At 37.8% G+C, this 19,567-nt stretch overlaps 1 protein-coding gene across 1 annotated transcript in view; it reads left to right on the forward strand.

Moving 5' to 3' along the window:
• LOC139719837 (protein argonaute-2-like) overlaps positions 1–2,735 on the forward strand; it is a 37,850-nt gene extending 35,115 nt beyond the window's left edge. The window contains exon 22 of the mRNA XM_071631224.1: positions 1,327–2,735. Within this exon, the coding sequence (XP_071487325.1) occupies positions 1,327–1,441 (115 nt within the window). The 3' untranslated portion in view covers positions 1,442–2,735. The remainder of the gene's footprint in view (positions 1–1,326) is intronic.
• The last annotated feature ends 16,832 nt before the right edge of the window (positions 2,736–19,567 follow it).

Consider the following 19,567-nt stretch of genomic DNA (forward strand, 5'->3'; position numbering starts at 1 on the left):
GGAGGTTGAAAATGCAATCTCGTACTGGAGGTTGGATAAGTTTAACAGAACATCCTACTCTTTCAGTCATAGTATTGTCAGTCTTTGAGTGGTCATCCGTAGCTGTGTTGTACCTTAACCCTAATCAGGCTGGGGGGGGGGGGGGGCGGAATCCGCCCCCCTCTATGTTTCGCGCAATATCTTCGCAGCGCGATAAGCTCCCACTGCGATGTTTCATGACTTTTTTCTTTCAAGTATCGTGCAACTTTTGAGACCAAAATTGTTGCGCCCGTGCGTACCGTTTTGACGCGACGCCCGTTCGAAAAAAATTTGTCAACCCCAAAATTGCTCCAAAACGTGATTTTGTGTACAAATCCAATGCAAATTGTGTTTTTTCAATTAATTCACATAAAAATTCATATCTTGACTTAGAATGGACGAAATTAATTTATTTTAGCATGATAAAGCTTCGAAAAATGTCTGTGACAAATTTTGGCCAAAAAACAAACAAAAACAAAAGGTCGAAAAACACAGAAATACATAAGAAATTCAAAAAACAATCAAATACATGAGAAATTAATTTCGATACAGATTTTTTTTTATCCTATATATCAGGAGAATGATACAAGAAACATTTTAAAAAAGAAATTAGCTTAATTAGAGCATTAATAAGTGATTTAGAGCCCAAAACTGATTTTATGCATAAATTACAATGATTAATTAATATAAAATATAAGAAAAATTTTTCGGAGAAAGCAACCATACATTTTGATAGTTTACGTCGCGGGCGTCGCATGTGCCGATTTTCGGCGCGATCACGTGTTCCATAGGCGAGATCTGAAGGGGGGGCGGAATCCGCCCCCCCCCCCAGATATAGCATAGCCAAAAAAGCCCAGCCTGATTAGGGTTAAAGAGCCTCGGAGGCATGATACTTTTGAGCTGTCTCTCCGTCTATCTGTCTGTCTGTCCACACACCCCACATCCAATCCTTAGATATTTGGGGAAGTCTCCTAGAGTCAAAGGTCATATGTCAGTGAACTTTGACCCTTGACCAGATAGCAATAATGTACCCAAGACTCCATGGCATTTTTCCTGTCTTTCCGCCAATAGTTACAGATGAACCATCGGAGGAAAATTTTCTGTGTCGGTCCTTCAGGCATTAGTAATCTTTTGTGATATAACATTACTCTCAGTATAATTATATGTCTTAAATGTATATTTATTTTGTGAAATTATTTCTTTCTGTATAATTATGTCTAGGCATGTCATCCTTTCTGTGTCTGCATAATCTTTCATGAGAAGTCACTCATCTCTATCTGTCTGTCTGTCTGTCTGTCTTTCTCACAGTGGTGGGGACGGAAGCAGTCACCATGGCTCGTCCAGCTACAGTCGAAGCTTCGAGGACATGATTCGGGCAGTCAAAGTTCACGACGACACACTGAAGGTCATGTACTTTGCATAGAGGACCGTTAGCAGGTGTCTCTTAAAGTGTTTTCCAAGACGTAAATGTTCAAAAAGAGAATCTACAGGTCAGTGACTCGTTGACATGGAGATTGGGTCAAAGGGTGAAAGGTCGGGGGCTTGTGTTTACAGCCATCTGAAATGGATGACACACTCACACATGGTTTATGTAGAGGTTTCACTGAAATGAGTGGCGACTGAATGTTCAAAAAAGAATCTACAGGTCAGTGACACATTGACATGGAGATTGGGTCAAAGGGTGAAAGGTCAGGGGCTTGTGTTTACAGCCATCTGAAATGGACAACACTCGCACACACTCACACATGGTTTATGTAGAGGTTTCACTGAAATGAGTGGCGACTGAATGTTCTGAAGAGTATCTGCAGGTCAGTGACACGTTGACATGGAGATTGGGTCAAAGGGTGAAAGGTCAGGGGCGTAATAAGTTTACAGCTATCTGAAGTGGATGACACACACACACAGGCATGGTGTATGTAGAGGTTTCACTGAAATGATAGGAGACTGAAAGTTAGTGTGTGACCCAGGTGCTTATCTGTCAACAGAAATGACAACCAGTAACCTCTCAGCTTGCCTATCTTACACATCTCATGAGGTCAGGGGTCATCACCACTTTGTTGCCATGGTGATGAGATCCCTTTGTTTGTTTGTTTGTTTGTTTAGGTTTTTCTAACATTCACTGCAAAACGAATAAGTCTTTTAACAAGAAACACAGTAGACTGCTGGTAGGTCTCACTTTATTTGTATGAAATCAATTTATGGAGAGAGCCATTTCTTATTACTGATACTTATTGTTTCTCAGTTTCTTGTTTGTGTGGGTTATTTTTACATGAACTCTTGCTATTTTTCCTGTTGAATATCTCATAGTATTGATCATTTCCATATAATCATGTAAAGAATCATTTCATCGCGTCTGCTTATTTTCAGCCATTACACCGATAAGAAGACACTGTGCATCTAAGTTGTTAATCTTTTGATTTTTAGCATGAATCTTACATAACACTATGTAGGTATCATGCCACTTGTGAAATGTAGATTGTTGGGTTTTGTACTGAAGACATGTTTAGAAGAAGGCAATATTATGCAGTATTGAGCCAATAAAATGGGGCAGGTAATTTTATGAAAGAGTACTTAAGGGGCATCAGAGGATATTGGCATTGTAAAAATTCAATTTACTACAACTTTCATGCAAGGAGATGGACATATGCACTTGTTGATATTCCTGGAAAACAAAGGAATATAAGAATACTTGGTTAAATTGATCTTTTCAGGAGCATGAGTGGCGCTTCTGGTTCACTTTGTTTAGGCAGTTTAATACCAGAATGCATATGACCTGTCTAGTTCACTTTGTTTGGCAGTTACTAGAATGCGTGTGGCCTGAGATTGAAAGAGAAAGAATACAAGTGCAGTCTCATTCTATGTGTGACCCCTGCCATGTTGTACAGTTGTACGTTCAGATCGACAAGACCGTCTTTGTTCAGTGGTGCATGCACAAATTATTGGTGCCTTGGATGGCGTTGTACATGTGGATGTTGCATGCAATTCACAGGAAAATAATTACGACTTGTTAGCCTGTTTAGAAGGCGGGGAATTTTGATAGCAGATGGTGAAGATGGTTTGTAGGTTTTTTGCAGGCATGCAATACTGCCATTTATAGGGAGGTTTTATGGCATTGTCAAGATGATATTGACAGGGGGCAGAAATCAAGACTATGGACCCATATATATCTTTCTTTGCTTTTTGTTGTTTTTATTGTTTTTGCTTCGGAAGCGCCGGAAAAGTATAAACAGCAACAAATGAAGTGTCGTGGGAGGTTTTCCAGCACTCTCTTTACCACACAAATTTGACATGAATCTCAGGGAAATGATAGCCAACTATGTGCCGCAAAATCTCTTTTGCAGTGCTGGTTTTGATTTCAAATCACTGGTGGTTGGAAAACACAAAAATAAAAAACACCATAATGTTACCCACTGGAATGTGGAAAGGGGAGAGTGGGGGGGGGGGGGGGGAGCAGAGAGACAAGAGGAGGTGATGAATGTAGGGGAACATGATTAAAAAGGAGAATGGTGAGGTGCATGTTTTCCCAAACTCAACCCTTGATCTACGGGAGCAAAGTGCCGAGCAGATGTCGTATCTTGTGTTGTTCTGAAAAGATATTACATTCTACTTCCAGCCATTGGCAAGAAAGGAGGATGTTAAAAGAACCTCCAAGAAATGCTGCAGATTTCTCTCGCCGGACTTTGGACAGTGCTGATGTTCGATATTGACAGCGTGCATTCTCGCGTTGCGAGATTCTGCTAGGGACATTTTGTGATCCCCGCACGAACAATGTTGTCACTTGACTGCAACTAATGCTGCATTTTTTAGGGGAAGAAACCATCTTGGCGACGCAGACTTTGCTGGAAGTTGGGGGAAAGACAAGTGAGAGCACTCTCGTGCAGGTTGTCCCGATGCTGCTCAGTGGCAAATGTGGTAGAATTCTGTCTGCAGAGACACGCACATGTAAAATCTATTGACAATCATTGGAATTGTTTGTGCTCACTCATTGTTTGCGCGTACATTCTGCAGCTGCACCAAAATGCGTGTGTCATTCTTGGTTTCCTTTTTAAGTTTCTTTTTAAGTCAACTGAACTGTCCAAAGGACAGCCCAAACTCAGCAGGGAATATCCCTGAATTTGCCTGTCTGGGGAGCATTTCATGAAGCATTTGTCTGACAACTTTGTCGGACAAATTTGCCCTCAGCCAATCAGATGCAAGGATTTCAGTAGCTTTTAACAGTTTGTCAGACAAAATATATGACAAAACGCTTCATGAAATGCTCCCCTGGTTTTGTGTTTTGTCTTTGTTGAATGAGAGTTTATATACAGATGATTTATTCAGTTATGATTTGATCATGAAACAACTGCAACTCACTTTGGTATTCTAAAGTCCAGTGAGAGTTGAGTTTTATTTGAGGTTATGTGCACAAGCATTCGTCCAATCTACATCTCAAGAAAGATTACACTATTGACTCTCTTGCATATAATGTTATTTCTTGTAAAAGTGCTAATTTGTGTATGGGGGTAATGCTGAGTCAAAAAGAAATGCTACGAGAAAGAAAACTAACCAGGGAGTGTGTCGTGTACGTTTGAAAGACTAATAAGGCATTCATTTTCTAAGGTTTATGGTGAGGGAAGCCATATTAATGGACACAACTTTCCTAGAGTCTTCAAGCACAATGTTGTTTGTTTGAAGTGTGTTGTATCTTTTCATGAGTGAAATGAGAATGTGTGATTTGACTATTTGCTTGTAGATGTTTATTAGGCTGCATTTTTAGCCAGATGGTGGCTCTAAAAAGTGTGGTAATGTTTAGACATGTCTTTGTTATTTGTGAAGGATGAAATTATTCGTTGGAATATTAGATGGAAACATTTATGTAGGCTATGCTTCAGTGTTTCATCAGAGGTTCATCTCTAACAAGATTTTTGTTTTTCTATGAAAATTTTGATATTTGGATTTGTGAAAGAGATATTTAAGTGGAGATTGTGAGAAGTATTTTGAGAGTCTTTTAATTTATTTATTCAATGTTATTGGATTGATCTTCACTCTTTTTGTGACATCCCTGTAAATATTTGTCCTCAATGTATATTGAACTTGTGCCCAGAATTAGACTTTAGTAACTTAGTACAATTAAGTCCGATCGTGGTTTTGCACAAATTTTTACATGTGTACTTTTCACCTTCTAAATTATTCAGAGCATGTGTAATTGCGTGTAAAATTTATTGTGTGTACACCACTGACTTTGAAGAAGTGTTGAACACTCGTGCACAGAATATGGGAATATTGTTTTGTTATATTCCATTTATGTCATTATCTGTCTCCTGTGAAATTCTGGTGGATAATTCATGAATTCTCAGATATCCCATTCCCACCTTTACCCGTGTTTAGTGCAAAAAAGGTTCACTTTTTTAGCTGTGTAAGTTTTTATCCTTTCCAAGGTAGTTTCATTAGACAGTCATTTGTCTACTCCAAATAATCTCTGGCAACTTTCTGGAAGCAAGCACATTGCGTCAGCCATTGAGTGGACTTCGGAACAGGATTAGGGCTCTTCAGACATGAACAGTAGAACTGCATTTCCATCTACCCTGAACTGTGGGGTGTAAATTGTATGGATGTCGCACAGTATGTATTTGTATTTCAATGGATGTACATTTCATTTATTTCTATTCATTTATTTCATTTTGCTTCTTTATTTATTGATTCATTTTTTTGTAAGGGGGGGGGGGGGGGGATGGGGTACCCCAAGTCAATTTCCAACCGAAAGGATACAATACTTTATGTACAATGTTAATCTTTGGGTTCTACCATCTCGGGGGTCTTTGCAAAACACTTACAGCATATAACCTGGAACTCAATCAGTGACTTCAAACTTTGGTCCAAAGCCTAGAATTGACCACTGATTTATGTCTGCTGTATATGCAAATACTTTGCAAGGTTTTTATATTTACAAATTCCACGAACCATGTGCTATTTGCAAATTTTAACAACGCAGAAAGATATTAATTCTGATCCTATCATGAACGTGACATGCAGGCATACATTCCTCTGTTCATCACTCTAATGTAACCACTCGCAAATGTGTTTGGAAATCTAGACGCGTATTTGCCCGCAGTGTCTTCTGTTAGTCATACAATCATGTATTAGTCACGTAGAAACATGCCAATTAAGCTCAATCGAGGAGAAGGTGCATTCCAGTGTCTTTTGTTTATTCAAACATATCAGTACTTTAGCAATGATTGACTGATGAGATCACAAACAGAATCTTGGTTTGGACATTTTTTGGTTGGCATATCCAAGTAATCTGAAGAAATTAACATACATTTTATGACACATATTTAGGTAGTATTCATTTGGCTATAAAAGCTATGTTGAGGATATTATGAATCAACATGAGTCAACATTCATTTGCACTACATAGTTCCTTTAATGTACAAATCCGTAGAGCAGATGGAACACATTTCACAAAGTCATGGTCATTTTGCCAAATCATATATTAACAAATTAACAAAAAAAGAATATCAACTATTTCACTGCAGTGTAACATGCTAATACCTTCAACACTTTGTAAATGATAACAGCTGAGTTGATGGACAGCTGCGATTACCCATTTTAAGTGCCAAATTTGGAAGATTGGTTTGTGCTGGCGATTTCTATATACAGTATTTGCTTTCCTGGTGCCATACAAGTTGAATGCTGCATGGAATTATGCCATTTTTGGGTGGGCTTGCAGAACAACTGTGAAATATGGGCATCAAGGGCAGGCTTCAATTGTACCTGTGATGTAGTGGCAAGATTATTAAACTTTTATCAAATCTATGTATAAGAGCCACTCATGGGAATCAGAAGCCTTTATGAATGGGTGGGCTGGTGCAAACTATTTGACTGAGCCAATATATGATCTTATCACCCGTCGCTTGATAACAAATGAGATTTAATTTCTTTTTTGTTCAATTTATGACTTGCTGTCCAAAATTCATGTGAAACATAATAAGAGTGTATTGGTTTAGTGGTCAGGGCTATAGACTCATAAATAAAAAGATCTGGGATCACATCTTGCTGGGTGCGTGCATCTTGTGATACACTTGTTTTACACACTTGGTTTCCCTTGTCGTCCAGCTATAAAACTGGGGTGCCAGGCAGTAATGCTGGGGGAATGATACCAGTAGGACCATTATTGAGAATGGTGCATGCATGAAAGATGCTACCCTTGATAAATAAGATTGTATGGCTATTACAATGGATGTATTCTTGTTTTGTTTTAGGTGATTTTTTTTTTTTTTAACATCTTGAAAATATATTTTTCACGGCTGCAAGTGAACGAAATATGAGACCAGGGCATACTCTATAACTTATGTGCAAAGTTGAGGGCAGTGAACTATTGTTTGTATTTGTTCAAATGACATGCTGCTATCCAATGATATTTGCAGATGATTTTTTTATTCACAGATTGGAGGCGTTGTGAAGTGGGTGTTCCAAACTTTTATCTTGGGGAAAGGCAATTCATGGCAGAGAGGAAAATTCACAATGAAAACGAGACAAAATCAGGCCTTTAGCATGAAAGTGAGTGAGAGCTGCAATTTTTACCCTAGGATTTGCAAATCATCGCAAAGAGGAAAAATCAAAATGAACACGAATAAAAAATCAAGCTCTTGGTGTGAAAGTTTGAGTGGGAGTACTGTTGTAACTTTTATCTTTAAGAATTGCTGATCATGGCAGAAAGAGAATAATCTAAATGAACATGAGTCAAAATATGTTCTTGATGAGAAAGTGCGAAGAAAATGTCCCTTGTAGTGGGGTTTCAAAGTCACAATGGTAGCATCAAGATACACAATGGCGCTATATGACAGTGCACACTGCACTCTCTTGTTATGCGCTTGACTGCTCTACATGGCAGATGACTTTTGACTGGCTCATAGACTTGATGGATGTGTTGGTGTCAGATTTCCAGCCGTCCCTTCCATATGGCAAAGTGCTCTTTTCAGAGAGTATCGTGTGTCATTTCCACAGCTTGTTTGTGTTGTTTTGTGTAAATCTTTCTGTCAAGGGTGTGACGTCATCGGACTAGACCTATTGTGTACAGCTAAGTGTAAATAATCGGTCTTGCAGTTGGTTTGTTTGTTTGTCTGGTTTTATTTTTTCTCTCCATGTATCATCTTGTGGCGTGCCGTGCTGTGTTTCCTTGTGAATTCTTTCAGAGCGGTCACAAGTCAGAAATTGAACACTGAAATTGTGTACGAGAGAGAAATTGTTTAAGAGAGAGATTCCTGTATGCTCCAAGGATAAGTCTGTTTTGTCCTGAGTGTAAAGGCAAGCCCAGTGTCAATGACAGAATCCTGTATATGCAGGGTTTGGCCAATTGCTGATTCTCAGTCCATTGAGTGCTGCACTTTGTATGTTGCACCTTACAGCCAGTACCCAGTAGGGCCTACACCAGTGCTTTATCATTTCAAATTTAGTTGAGCACTATGTTTTTACCTTATACGCCAGAGTCATTACACACAGTGCAAGAATTCCATGATCACATCTTTTATGAAATGAGACCTAAAAGGGTGAGATAACCTAAAACACACAGATGTGAAAAGGCACACTCGTCTTAATACTTCTGATATATTCCATCATATATCATTAGTGAGAGAAAGAAAGAAAGAAAGAGTTTGAGAAAGATGGAGGGAAAGAATGTCTAAAGTGCTTCACAAATGTTTTCCTGTTGTGGAATTAATAGTATTAGCAAATTGAGGTTTATCTTCCAAAAATTTCTATTCTATTCTATTCATCACAACCATAAAAGGCAAACCGTTAATTTTTGTGATGAAACTGAAATTATCAAATTATCAGTACAATTGGGATGTGATATATGCAGATCAAGGCTTGGGAATTCTATACAGAGGGAGTTATGCCCACTATGCATGTCACATTCTTCCACCTGATATGGCTAAAAATGCAATGGTCTGGGACACAGGCTAGACAAAATTATGACAAGAATATCTAATTCTTCCACCCAGTGTGGCTGATAATATAAAAGGTCTGGGACACAGGCTAACACACAGGCTAGACAAACTTATGACAAGTTAGAGTATCTAATTCTTCCACCCGGAGTGGCTAAAAATACAAAGGTCTGGGACAAAGGCTAGACAATCTTATGATAAGATTATTTAAATATATGTACAACCCTTTATTGAGCTAAGTGTAGATTTTCTCATGTATGAATATTTCCCAGTTATGCCAGTGTGAGGCAGAGTTTAATGACACATGTTGCAATATGCATAGTAGTTGTGTGTTCCCAGAATGCACTCGAATGCCATATCATTGCAAAGCATTCACTCTTTTTATGTGTTTGCCACAGATAAAATTCAAGGGAAATACACACTCAAATGCGTTTAGCCAGACACATTATATGACATGATACTTCTTCAGCAGTTCGCCATAGCTTGTCCATGAAGAGCCCCTACTCAAAGTACTTATGTTGGACTGCTAATTTGAATTAGATATAGAGAGAATGTGTCAACCTTTTATGGAAGTCGTGGCTTACCTCAGTTTCTGTGAAATATGTAATAGTACTTTTTTACATTGATAAAGATTAATATGTACTGCATTGAATTTTTATAGAGCTCTAATTTCTAACATACAGAATATTCGAACTTTTTAGAATATTGTTACTAATACGGGATGATTGCAATGTATGAGAATCAATGCGGTTTTGCCAACCAGCATTTTTTTACTTATTTAAAGTGAGAGAGCCCATCAAATAACGCTCTATGAATTGACGTAACTCTGATATATACATCTTTTGCGCTCTCTCCTTTGCAAACAGCTGATTTGGTGCACAGTAACTCGTGCATTTGTAGTCTTAGTAGCTATCTTTGGTTGATTAACTGGACATGTTTAAGTTCTACAACAATTGCTGGAGAACAAGATATTTCTATTATATAAACCTGTGTCTATGTTTGTGTTGATGTGTGACAAAGAAGTGCATTGGGTAGTTTATTGTTTGTACTCCTTTCCTTCCCTCAAAAACGTCTCCTTTAATCATTTCTGTGCCAGGGACTTTGGACAGTTTGTATAATGCCATGGGTTTATCTATGTCAGTTGGCACTCAACAGCACACAAAGGGTCAAATGGGAGAAGTGGAAATCTCTCATACTTGGATATCTGGTGCTGATAGTGGGGAAAATCATGGCACTTTGATGAGAGTTAATTGGCAGCTTGTACCCAAAGCCAGCCGAACCATTGCCAGAAAAATTGCACAATAGAGGGCGATAGTTTCCTATCAAACATGAACTTTGCTCGCTGGATATGCAATGAGGATGTTCACAGCAGAAAAAAAAAAAAATTATTTTTAGTTATATGATGTCCACCTGATGTGGCCAAACATTAAATGTACAGCCTCAGCAGGCAGGCTTTCTTTACATTGTTGTAATTGTACTGTATGTAGATTGTCAAGGCTACTTGTAACCCTTTGTCATGTTGCCTTCGATATAGTCCCAGAACTACAGTATTGGTAACTTGTCCAGGAGGATTAGCATTTGAGATATTTTATGTCTAACTTTCAAGGTTTAAAGAAAGAATGTTTGATTTCATGAACTTTGCCTGAGCAGGTTGGAGAGGCTGGTGCTTGTACTGTCTCTTCACATTTGTGGCACAAATTTTTTACAGGTGGCCGTAATAATCTGATCGTACTTGTTAGTTTGTATCATTGTTTGTGCATGGCTAAACTTTGATGCTGTATACTCATTGTAGTTTGTAAAGGCTTTGACCATATGCTTTGGGGTATTTTATCATTTCATCATATCTTTTTTTTTTTTCTTTCCAGAAATACAGAGTGAACAAGTTCAGCCTGTAGGGATGAAATAACTTTATGACTCTGGCAATATTCAATTCACACAATGCAATCTTATCAATGCAGGTTTTATCATTCTCATATCATGCATGTAGAATTCATTTCAAATCAGGCCAAATTTGACACACTCTGTACCCAGAATGTGAATTTGTTTCCTAGCTGAGTTGACTGTACACGAATATGTTGAAGAGAAGTAAATGCTGCACAGAAGAAAGACATGGATAAGGTATGCATGCCCTCATACAGAATGAGATTTCTAAAGTTCATCTTGTTTTGTGGATACAGTGTATATCCATAATCTTCCTTCATATAGATTCCGCTTAATACATGACTATACTTTGAATTGTGTACATTTTTTGATCACACGTATCATTTTAGAACACAAATACATGTACCAGTGCCAGTATTTAAACTGTAATGCCTGTCAAGAACTGGACTGAATATCAAGCAGCAACATTGATAACAAACTTCCATCTCTATCAACTTCTGAATATACACTCACTGTATCATTATTCATTTGGATGATGTTCAGTATTCCAAAGGTTCCCTAATTCGAAAATGAAACAAGGTTGCTAATTTGAAAATGAAAGGTTCATTATTCCAGAAGTCCATTATTCTGGAACACACACATTCCCAATACCTAGATGTTCACCAATCTGGAAAAGAAAAAGGGTTTGTTAATCCAAATATCGATGGTGGTATTCCAACAGTTTGTTGCTTCGAAGGTTCATGATTCCGAAAATGAAATAGGGTTTGTTTTTCCGAAGCTTCTTTAATCCAAAAATGAAAAGGAAATGTGTATAGACAAACCCGCAGAATTATGAACCTTATTTCATTTTTGGTGTAACAAACTTATTTCATTTTCAGAATGATGCACCTTGAAATAATGAACTGTAACCATTTTTTTTTTCTTAATGCAGTCAGACATCTCACAACCAAACAGCACAAAAAGATTACAATGGCACTGCATTCCAATGAGTGCACAGACATTGGAATGTGTTGTTCAGCAGTGACATGCTGCTTAAATTTAATGAATGCACATCCTTGAAAAAAGAAAGAAAGAAACAACAGTTACTGTAACTTCCACTCTGTGTTTTTTTGTACAAGTAAATCTTGTAGGGAGGCAGTTTTAGTCTTAGTTTAACATATCCATAAGGTTGTGCTGGAAACTCATGCACAAGCACAAAAACACATGAATATCCACTTTGAAAAAAATGAAGGAGTTCTCTAGGAAACTGCTGCAATTCTGTTGGATTAGGTGGCAAGATTTGGTACATGAAGTACACACACTACAATGTATATCTTGTTTAGTGTGAAAAAGTTTATGAGTTGAGACTGGAAGTATAATGACATTAGTTAGATCCTGTTTTCAGGTAAACGGAGCATTAGTCTTGCTTCCAGATGTTTGCACTTTTTATTGCCTGTCATATACCCGTGCATGATTTTGTATACGTGTATTATGGTCTTTTCTGCTGAGTAGGGTGTACCTCAAAGATTGGTAGAGCTAAAAATGGTCCTGAAACAAGGCAAAAAGTCAGACGAATTGTATGAAAAATCCAACTGATGTGAAGAATGTCATACAAAAATGCCAGTGAATGCTGTGGTATTACTGAAATGCATAATGAACATTTGGCTATGATGTCATCTGCACAAATTTTTTTATATGTTAATAATGTATTGGCTGTCACTAGTGTCAGATTTCCCATAAGGAAGCATTTTTCACAGTTTGTGCTCAACTCACCCCAATGGTATTGGCTTTCTTATACGTCATCCAAGATTTCAATAGTTTAAAGCGTTTCACATAATTTTTTGTTTTATTTTTTCCCCGTTTTTCCTTTTTAAAATGGATGCTAACATCACCTTTAGGTTCTTTTGTGTCCACAGCTTCACAAGAATGAAGTGAGGCAGTGGAAGCAATGTCTAAAAACCATGATGACCACATTTGGTTGCCTTACAGTAAAAATGCCGAAATTATAAGCCAATGTCCAAATATTTGCACAGTCCTGCCACTCTCATCATTGGTTCAACTCTGATCATCTCTGATCTCTAATCATTTTCGAGCCTTTCTTTTGAACAACTCATTATTCTCCCCCCAAAATCTCGTGCTAAATGTCTTGAGTGACTTTCTGTGCCGTACCCATTTGTTTCAAAGCCAGTGCAATGCATTGGCAGGAGTAGAAAGAATAAGGTAAGAGTCTGGAGACAAGACTAGGCAGATCAATTCCAAGGCTGCCTAACATAGAAGTTTTAAAAGATGAACAGTATTGGAGAGGTGTCAGTGCGTTAAAAAAAAATAGTAATAAAAATAAAAAATTTACGCATGGCTGGCGAAGATGTACTGACTTTAAAGATGTCAACTTGATCTCATTCTGTGTTTGGATCCATACAATGTATTGTATTTTTGTATGTGTGGATTGATCTTTTCATTCATATCATATTATGTATACATAGTCAAAAAAGTGCTGTGAAAAAAAAAATCAAAAACAAACAAATATGGCAATATAGAATAGTACTTGTATATCACTTTGCATTGGAAGAGAGAGACAGAGAATAAAAGTATACATTATTCGTCCACAATAATTTGTCCACTTGTTTCTTATTATGTGTTGTTTGAAAGTTTGCATGGTGATGTTAACGAGGAAAAGTGGTTTGCGGTAACACTGTGTGTATAGAGTCTTTGAAGGGAGTGTTGTATGGTGAAAGAAGACCTTATTCTTGTTTCTTGAGTAGAATATTTAGTGACATGTAGTAGCTAGAAAAATAATTGGAAAGCGCAGACCTCCGCCAAACAGCTCACTGATTTTCCCCCCATACACGCATGCTCAAAAATTGCCTAATTTCCCAATATAGAAGCCTTTTGTTTATGTCATCAGCTTCCAGCTGCGCGGCGCCCCACTCGCCCGAGCAGAGCATGTGCTTAAGTGCACATATGCAAACCTCCAATATATAAAGCTTGAACTACCAAGTTCATTGACCATATATGCCAAAAGATCAAAAATCCTAAGATCCATGAAAATTCCTGGATCACAACCAAATTGTTTTCATCTGTTCCTTGTGTCATTATCAGCTTCTCCTGCAAGTTTCATTCAAATCTGTTTCCAACTGTTTTAGTTGTTTTGCAAATAGACAAACAAGCAAACAAACAGATGCCAATGAAATCATAACCTCCTTCCTTGACGGAGGTAATGATTTGTATGAGCATTGGCTGTGTAGACTGCATGGTGGTAGAGTTAGGTGACATAAACTCCCCCCCCCCCCACTCTGAAGGAGCAAATTAGGCCTATATCCTCAGCAATGAATGATTATACAGTGTAGTGATTTCTCTTTTATCAGCAGAGGTGATGAAAATACTCTAAGTAAAAACATGATTCCTATACACACTGTATTCTTCTATTAAACAAACGATTAGAACGTTGTTAGGAGATGCTACCATAATGTCATCTGATATCCATACTGTGGGTGGAAACGATAGCACTAGTTCATGAGGTCTTGTCAAAATTTTATGAGGGGGTGTTGCAAGAAAGGTACAATCAATTACAAATCCCCAGATTAGTACTGCGATTAATTGCAGATGTGCGATTGATTGCAAGTTCAATCAATTAGATGTACGAGAAAGTTGAGCTTGCAACTGATTGAGAAATTGCCCTACATCGACGGAAAAGTTGAGCTTGCATTCAAGCACAAAAGAAAAACAACAACGATATAGTCTTGCTGTCAAACTTTCCGACAGAGTGCCTCTTTTAGTTGAATTTAGGCAGAAATACTGTACCACTGGTCTCTTTAGCAGCAATGCCATGTGGAGTACCAAAATGTTCCATACATCATCTTCGAGAGAATTGAAACTTCTGACATGCTTGTCTGTGCTCAGTGCTAAAGTGATGGTACAGTTTCGGTTGAGATGGGTTTCAGGTTTCGAACGTTTTTTTTTTTTTTTTAATAGATTGTTTTTTTTAACCCTAACTAGGCCGGGGGGGGGGGGGGGGGGGGGGCCTCCGAGGCCCCCCCCCTCGACGTTCCGCGCGATGTATCGCAATCGCAAAAAGCTATCGCCGCGACGTTTCATGACTTTTTTCTTTCCAGTCTCCCGCATCTTTTGACACCAAATTTGCGACACCCAGGCGCGCGGTTCCGAAGTTACGCATAAATATGTACATGCATGTCAGACCAAAAATTGCTCAAAAACGTTAATTCGTGTACAATTTCAATGCAAACTGTGCTTACTGGCAAATTTCATAAAAGCATGATTATTTTGGTGTTTTAATGATTAAAATCGATGAATAACATATTTTCTTGTTCGGAGCGATGTCGTGGACAAATTTCATCGAAAAAACAATGAAAAACATAAAGTAGAAAAAACAACGAAATACATAAGAAATTCAAAAAAACAATAAAATACTTACAAATTTTTTCTGATATCACAATTTTTTTTAATTACATTTGCTAAGGACACTAAAAAGAATATTTACACAAAAAATGTGCCTGTTTTGAGCTTTTTTTTGTGATTTATACCAAATAGTCTGATTTTATACATCATGCATAAATTAGCATAATTTAGCATAAATGGTTATTTTTTTGAAAAATTAACTTCATGGTATTTTAGATTACATCATAGGCAATGTGTGTGCCAATTTTCGTCGCGATTGCGCGGTCGACGGCCGAGATCTGGAGGGGGGGGGGGGGCCTGGGAGGCCCCCCCCCCCCCGGCTCTATCAACTACCTAAATAGCCCGGCCTAGTTAGGGTTAAGATAATGATAAACCTCTTATGAAAGATGAAAGAGCATGTAATTTTAAGAGGAATCCAAAGTTTAGTTGATGAAAATTGGTTTTGAAATGGCTGAGATATCCAAAGCAAAGCAATCCTGATATATGAAAGGTTGGACACATCTTTTATTAGGATCGCTTTGTTTTTCTTTATTTTTTGATATCTCCGCCGTTTCATAACCGATTTTCATCAAATAAACTGAATACCTCATATTATAGGATTGAATGCAGATTGGTTTCTAAGTATCTTGCAAAAAGTTAAAAGCTGAATCCTCACCTCTACCAATACTATACCATCCCTGTAAGTCTTATGCTTAACATGTGTCTGATGTGACTGCATGTTCTACATATACAATCTCTCCTTCTCTTGTCTTTATTCACCCTGTATTGTAAGGTCTCTACCACGCTTCTCCTTTCGCTCTTCCTCTTCTTCTTCTCGTTTCTTTTTTCTTCTTTCCCCATCTTTTTCTATTTTTCTCCCATTTCACATTCTCCTCTTCCTCCTTCTTTTGCTAATTCATGCTTTCCCTCTGTTCTGTTTCTCTCAACAGTTTTCTTATTCTCTTGAGTGAGTGTGTGTGTGTGTGTGTGTGTGCGTGTGTGTGTGTATGTGTGTGTGTGTGCATGTGTGTGTGTGTGTGTGCGTGTGTGTGTGTGTGTTTGTGTGTGTGTGTTTGTGTGTGTGTCTGTGTGTCTGTGTGTCTGTGTTTTTGGCGTAGTTGTTTCCTGGCTTATCTCTTTGCTAGGTGCCTAATGCAGCTATATGTATGTATGCAGTGGCAGATCCAGGGGGGAGTGCACCAGTCGCCCCCCCCCCCCCACCTTTATTATTTATTAAAACAAAAGAAATCAAAAAAATGGGGGAGGGTGCGTGCACCCCCCCCCCCCCTTAATTTTGTAAGGGCACCCCCTCTTTACGGAATTCCTGGATCCGCCCCTGTGTATGTATGTATGTGCATATATTTATATATATATATATATATATATATATATATATATACATATACTTTCATATAGGTAGGAAGGGAAATACATAGTGTGTATGCAATTAGGGAGAATTCATTTTCACACTCTTCTTCTTTGCAGAGTTCTGCTTTTTTCACATTCATAAGAAAAAGGTGTGTAATTGACACATTCACCTGCTATACTATCTCAAATTAAATATTTATTTAAATCTGCATAGTACTGATCAACTCACAATATACAGACAGATAATAATGAAAACTATGATCATAAATATGTTATTAATATATAATCAGTCTTTCAATGATGAGGTACTGTCAAACCCTTGAGTCTTAAAACACTTACAAAGATCGGAAGACGGCGATAAAAAGAGTACTGAATACTTTCCTATTACTCTGAAGGGACTAAGAAGCGGTAGTTTCTAAGTCTTAGCACTAAAATCTATTAACCCTTTGAATGCAATAAGTGCCTATTGACACTGAAAAAGAAAAGAAAAAAAAAAAACCTACAGCTTTGTACATACTGTCCAAAGTCCCTGGCACAGAAAATTCAATATATACAATCATTTTTGGCAACTGAGCCCCGCATTGTAGTGTTCTGTCCCATAACATTTTTTTTTTTTAAAGCAAATCATATCTTCACCATAATGAGTACCTTTTGGCTTCAAGGTCTACGTGGCTATCATTTGCACATAATATATTGAACACAGAAAGACAAAAGTTAAATACTCGAAGTCTTCATGGGAATCATTAAATCCTACACAAACATGACAAATATAAATTGCACGTAGCTATGATTATGTAGTAGTCATGTTCATTAGGATTACAAAACTTACTAAAGTGGTTGTTCCTTATCCTACGTTTCAACATTCAAAAGCAGGGAATTATTGGAATTGCAAAAGTGTGGTTTAAATCCAAACGTGGCTTACAAGGTCACAACTCACAAGGCGTATTTTTTTTTAATAATTGAATATGATTTTAACTTCCACCTATTAATAGGGATTTGGATAACTCTTTAAACATATCCCAGAATTCCCTACCTCATTCAAACTTGTGTTTTCTATCTTGAGAAAACAGGCATAGTCCCACAAGAAATTCTTTGGTGTGCAAAGACCACTAACAACGGGGCGTGGAAAAAACAAGCAGAATAAAATAGAAAGACGTATGTAATTTTCATGCTATATGGCATGCCATATGGAAAGTAAAAAAGCAAGCAAAGGTGAAAAATCTGAACAAAAATATTCGAACTGTTCAAGCAGCTACAATTATGTAAAACGAAAATACGGCAAACCACAAAGAAAAAAAATAAAGAATTACTCAGTACAAAGAAGGTCAGCGCACTTTCTCAGCCTCTTGCTAGCTTGGTATAAAGCTCGAGTTTGAAGAAACTTTTGTAATGAAATACGTTACTTCAAAAGTTCAGGCGAATTCAGGCTAATTTTCACCGCCTCATTGAATACACAACGTACACCCTGTATCACTGGCTGCTATCGAATACATTGCACTATAATAATTACGTTACTCTATTTTATATTTATATAGACGCTTTTTTGCCATTTTCAGTTTTCATTTTCTCATCCTGCTATGTATTCTTCCTCGATGCTGATATTTCAGTATTCACCGTGTCCGCTGACGTCCATTCTGTTGACAATCTTGTATTTGGATTGGCAATACGTATGTATCTTTACACCCCCGCATACAGTTGGCATATACTACACGAAGTGTAAAAGGGGGTATATCGGAATCATTTTTTAAAAACAACAACAACAACAACAAATACAAAAAATACTATATACTACGGTTCCATTACTTCATCATTTTTTTGTAAGAATCGTTATAAACACGTCGTAATCATTTTGTTTTCATAATTATTATCATTATAAGTATCAAATTGTTCTCATTTTCATAATCATTACCAATGTTATCATTATGATTAGCATTTTGATAATGAAACAATGACGAAAAAACCTGACAGTCTATAGCCAGCTTATTTAATCAGGCGATAATTCACGTGGGTGCGAAGAATGACAATAAACCATTTTTACCCTGTATCAAGAGCCCGGGTCAAGGGCCTGAGTGAAAGGGACATACTGTAGGTTCTCTGATTTCAGCGCACGCTCTTTGGTATTAGGGAGCTTTAGATTTTAGACGCGCGGACGTTCAGAGGGAAAAAACATGTTCTGAGCGTGCGCAGAAGAGCGCGTCAAGTCGATCTATTTGTAGCTTGCGTCGCCTGAGTTTTTCACTACGCGTACTGGGCTATTTTTACGTCCGCACAGTTTGCAACGTAGAGAGCTACTTCATGCACTGATCATAATATGGGGGCGCGATTTTATATTTTATATGTTGCGTCCCAGCGTAATCTAAAGCTACTTTTCAACGCAACGCAGGGGAGAGGAGAACGTCCAGCGCACTCGTCGTCTCAAACGTCCGCGCGTCAAAATCTAAAGCTCCCTAATATAGCGAGTGAACGCTAAGACGACGCCTCCTCCGTCCTCCTGGATGGAAATGGCTGTCCCTCGCGTGTGCCGAATTTTTTGGCCTAATAGCGTCGTCTTAGCGTTTGCGTCGCAGATCTAAAGCTAGCTAACATACCAGCTTGATGAGTACTTATATATCTTTATTCATTGATAATTTTTTTTTTTGCAAACTATTAAAAAACACATCATTGATAACGGCGACTCAAAGTAAACACTAGATAAAGTACTGCATTAATTCGATTCAGCATGAATACATTTGTGAAAAAAATCAAATGCCCCTGAAGATTGCACTTGCAGGAGAATTGATAAAACGCAGTGGAAAGCCGTTTGAAATGTAACTAAACAATATAATTGTATATCTCAGGAAAGACGAAGGCAAAGGCAGGTAATAAGGTTCAATTTGAATTTGAGTTTGGATATACTCAAAGCAACCATAAAGAGTAACTAAAATCAACCAATCATACTATCGACCCCTTCAATCCCTCTCCGCCGGAATTCAGCCAGTCATCATGAGAAAGTCCCCTAATTG

The sequence above is a fragment of the Diadema antillarum genome, unplaced genomic scaffold, assembly GCF_040938485.1.
Source record: "Diadema antillarum isolate AM-2024a unplaced genomic scaffold, OU_Dant_1.0 scf00000009, whole genome shotgun sequence".
Lineage (NCBI taxonomy): Eukaryota > Metazoa > Echinodermata > Echinoidea > Diadematoida > Diadematidae > Diadema > Diadema antillarum.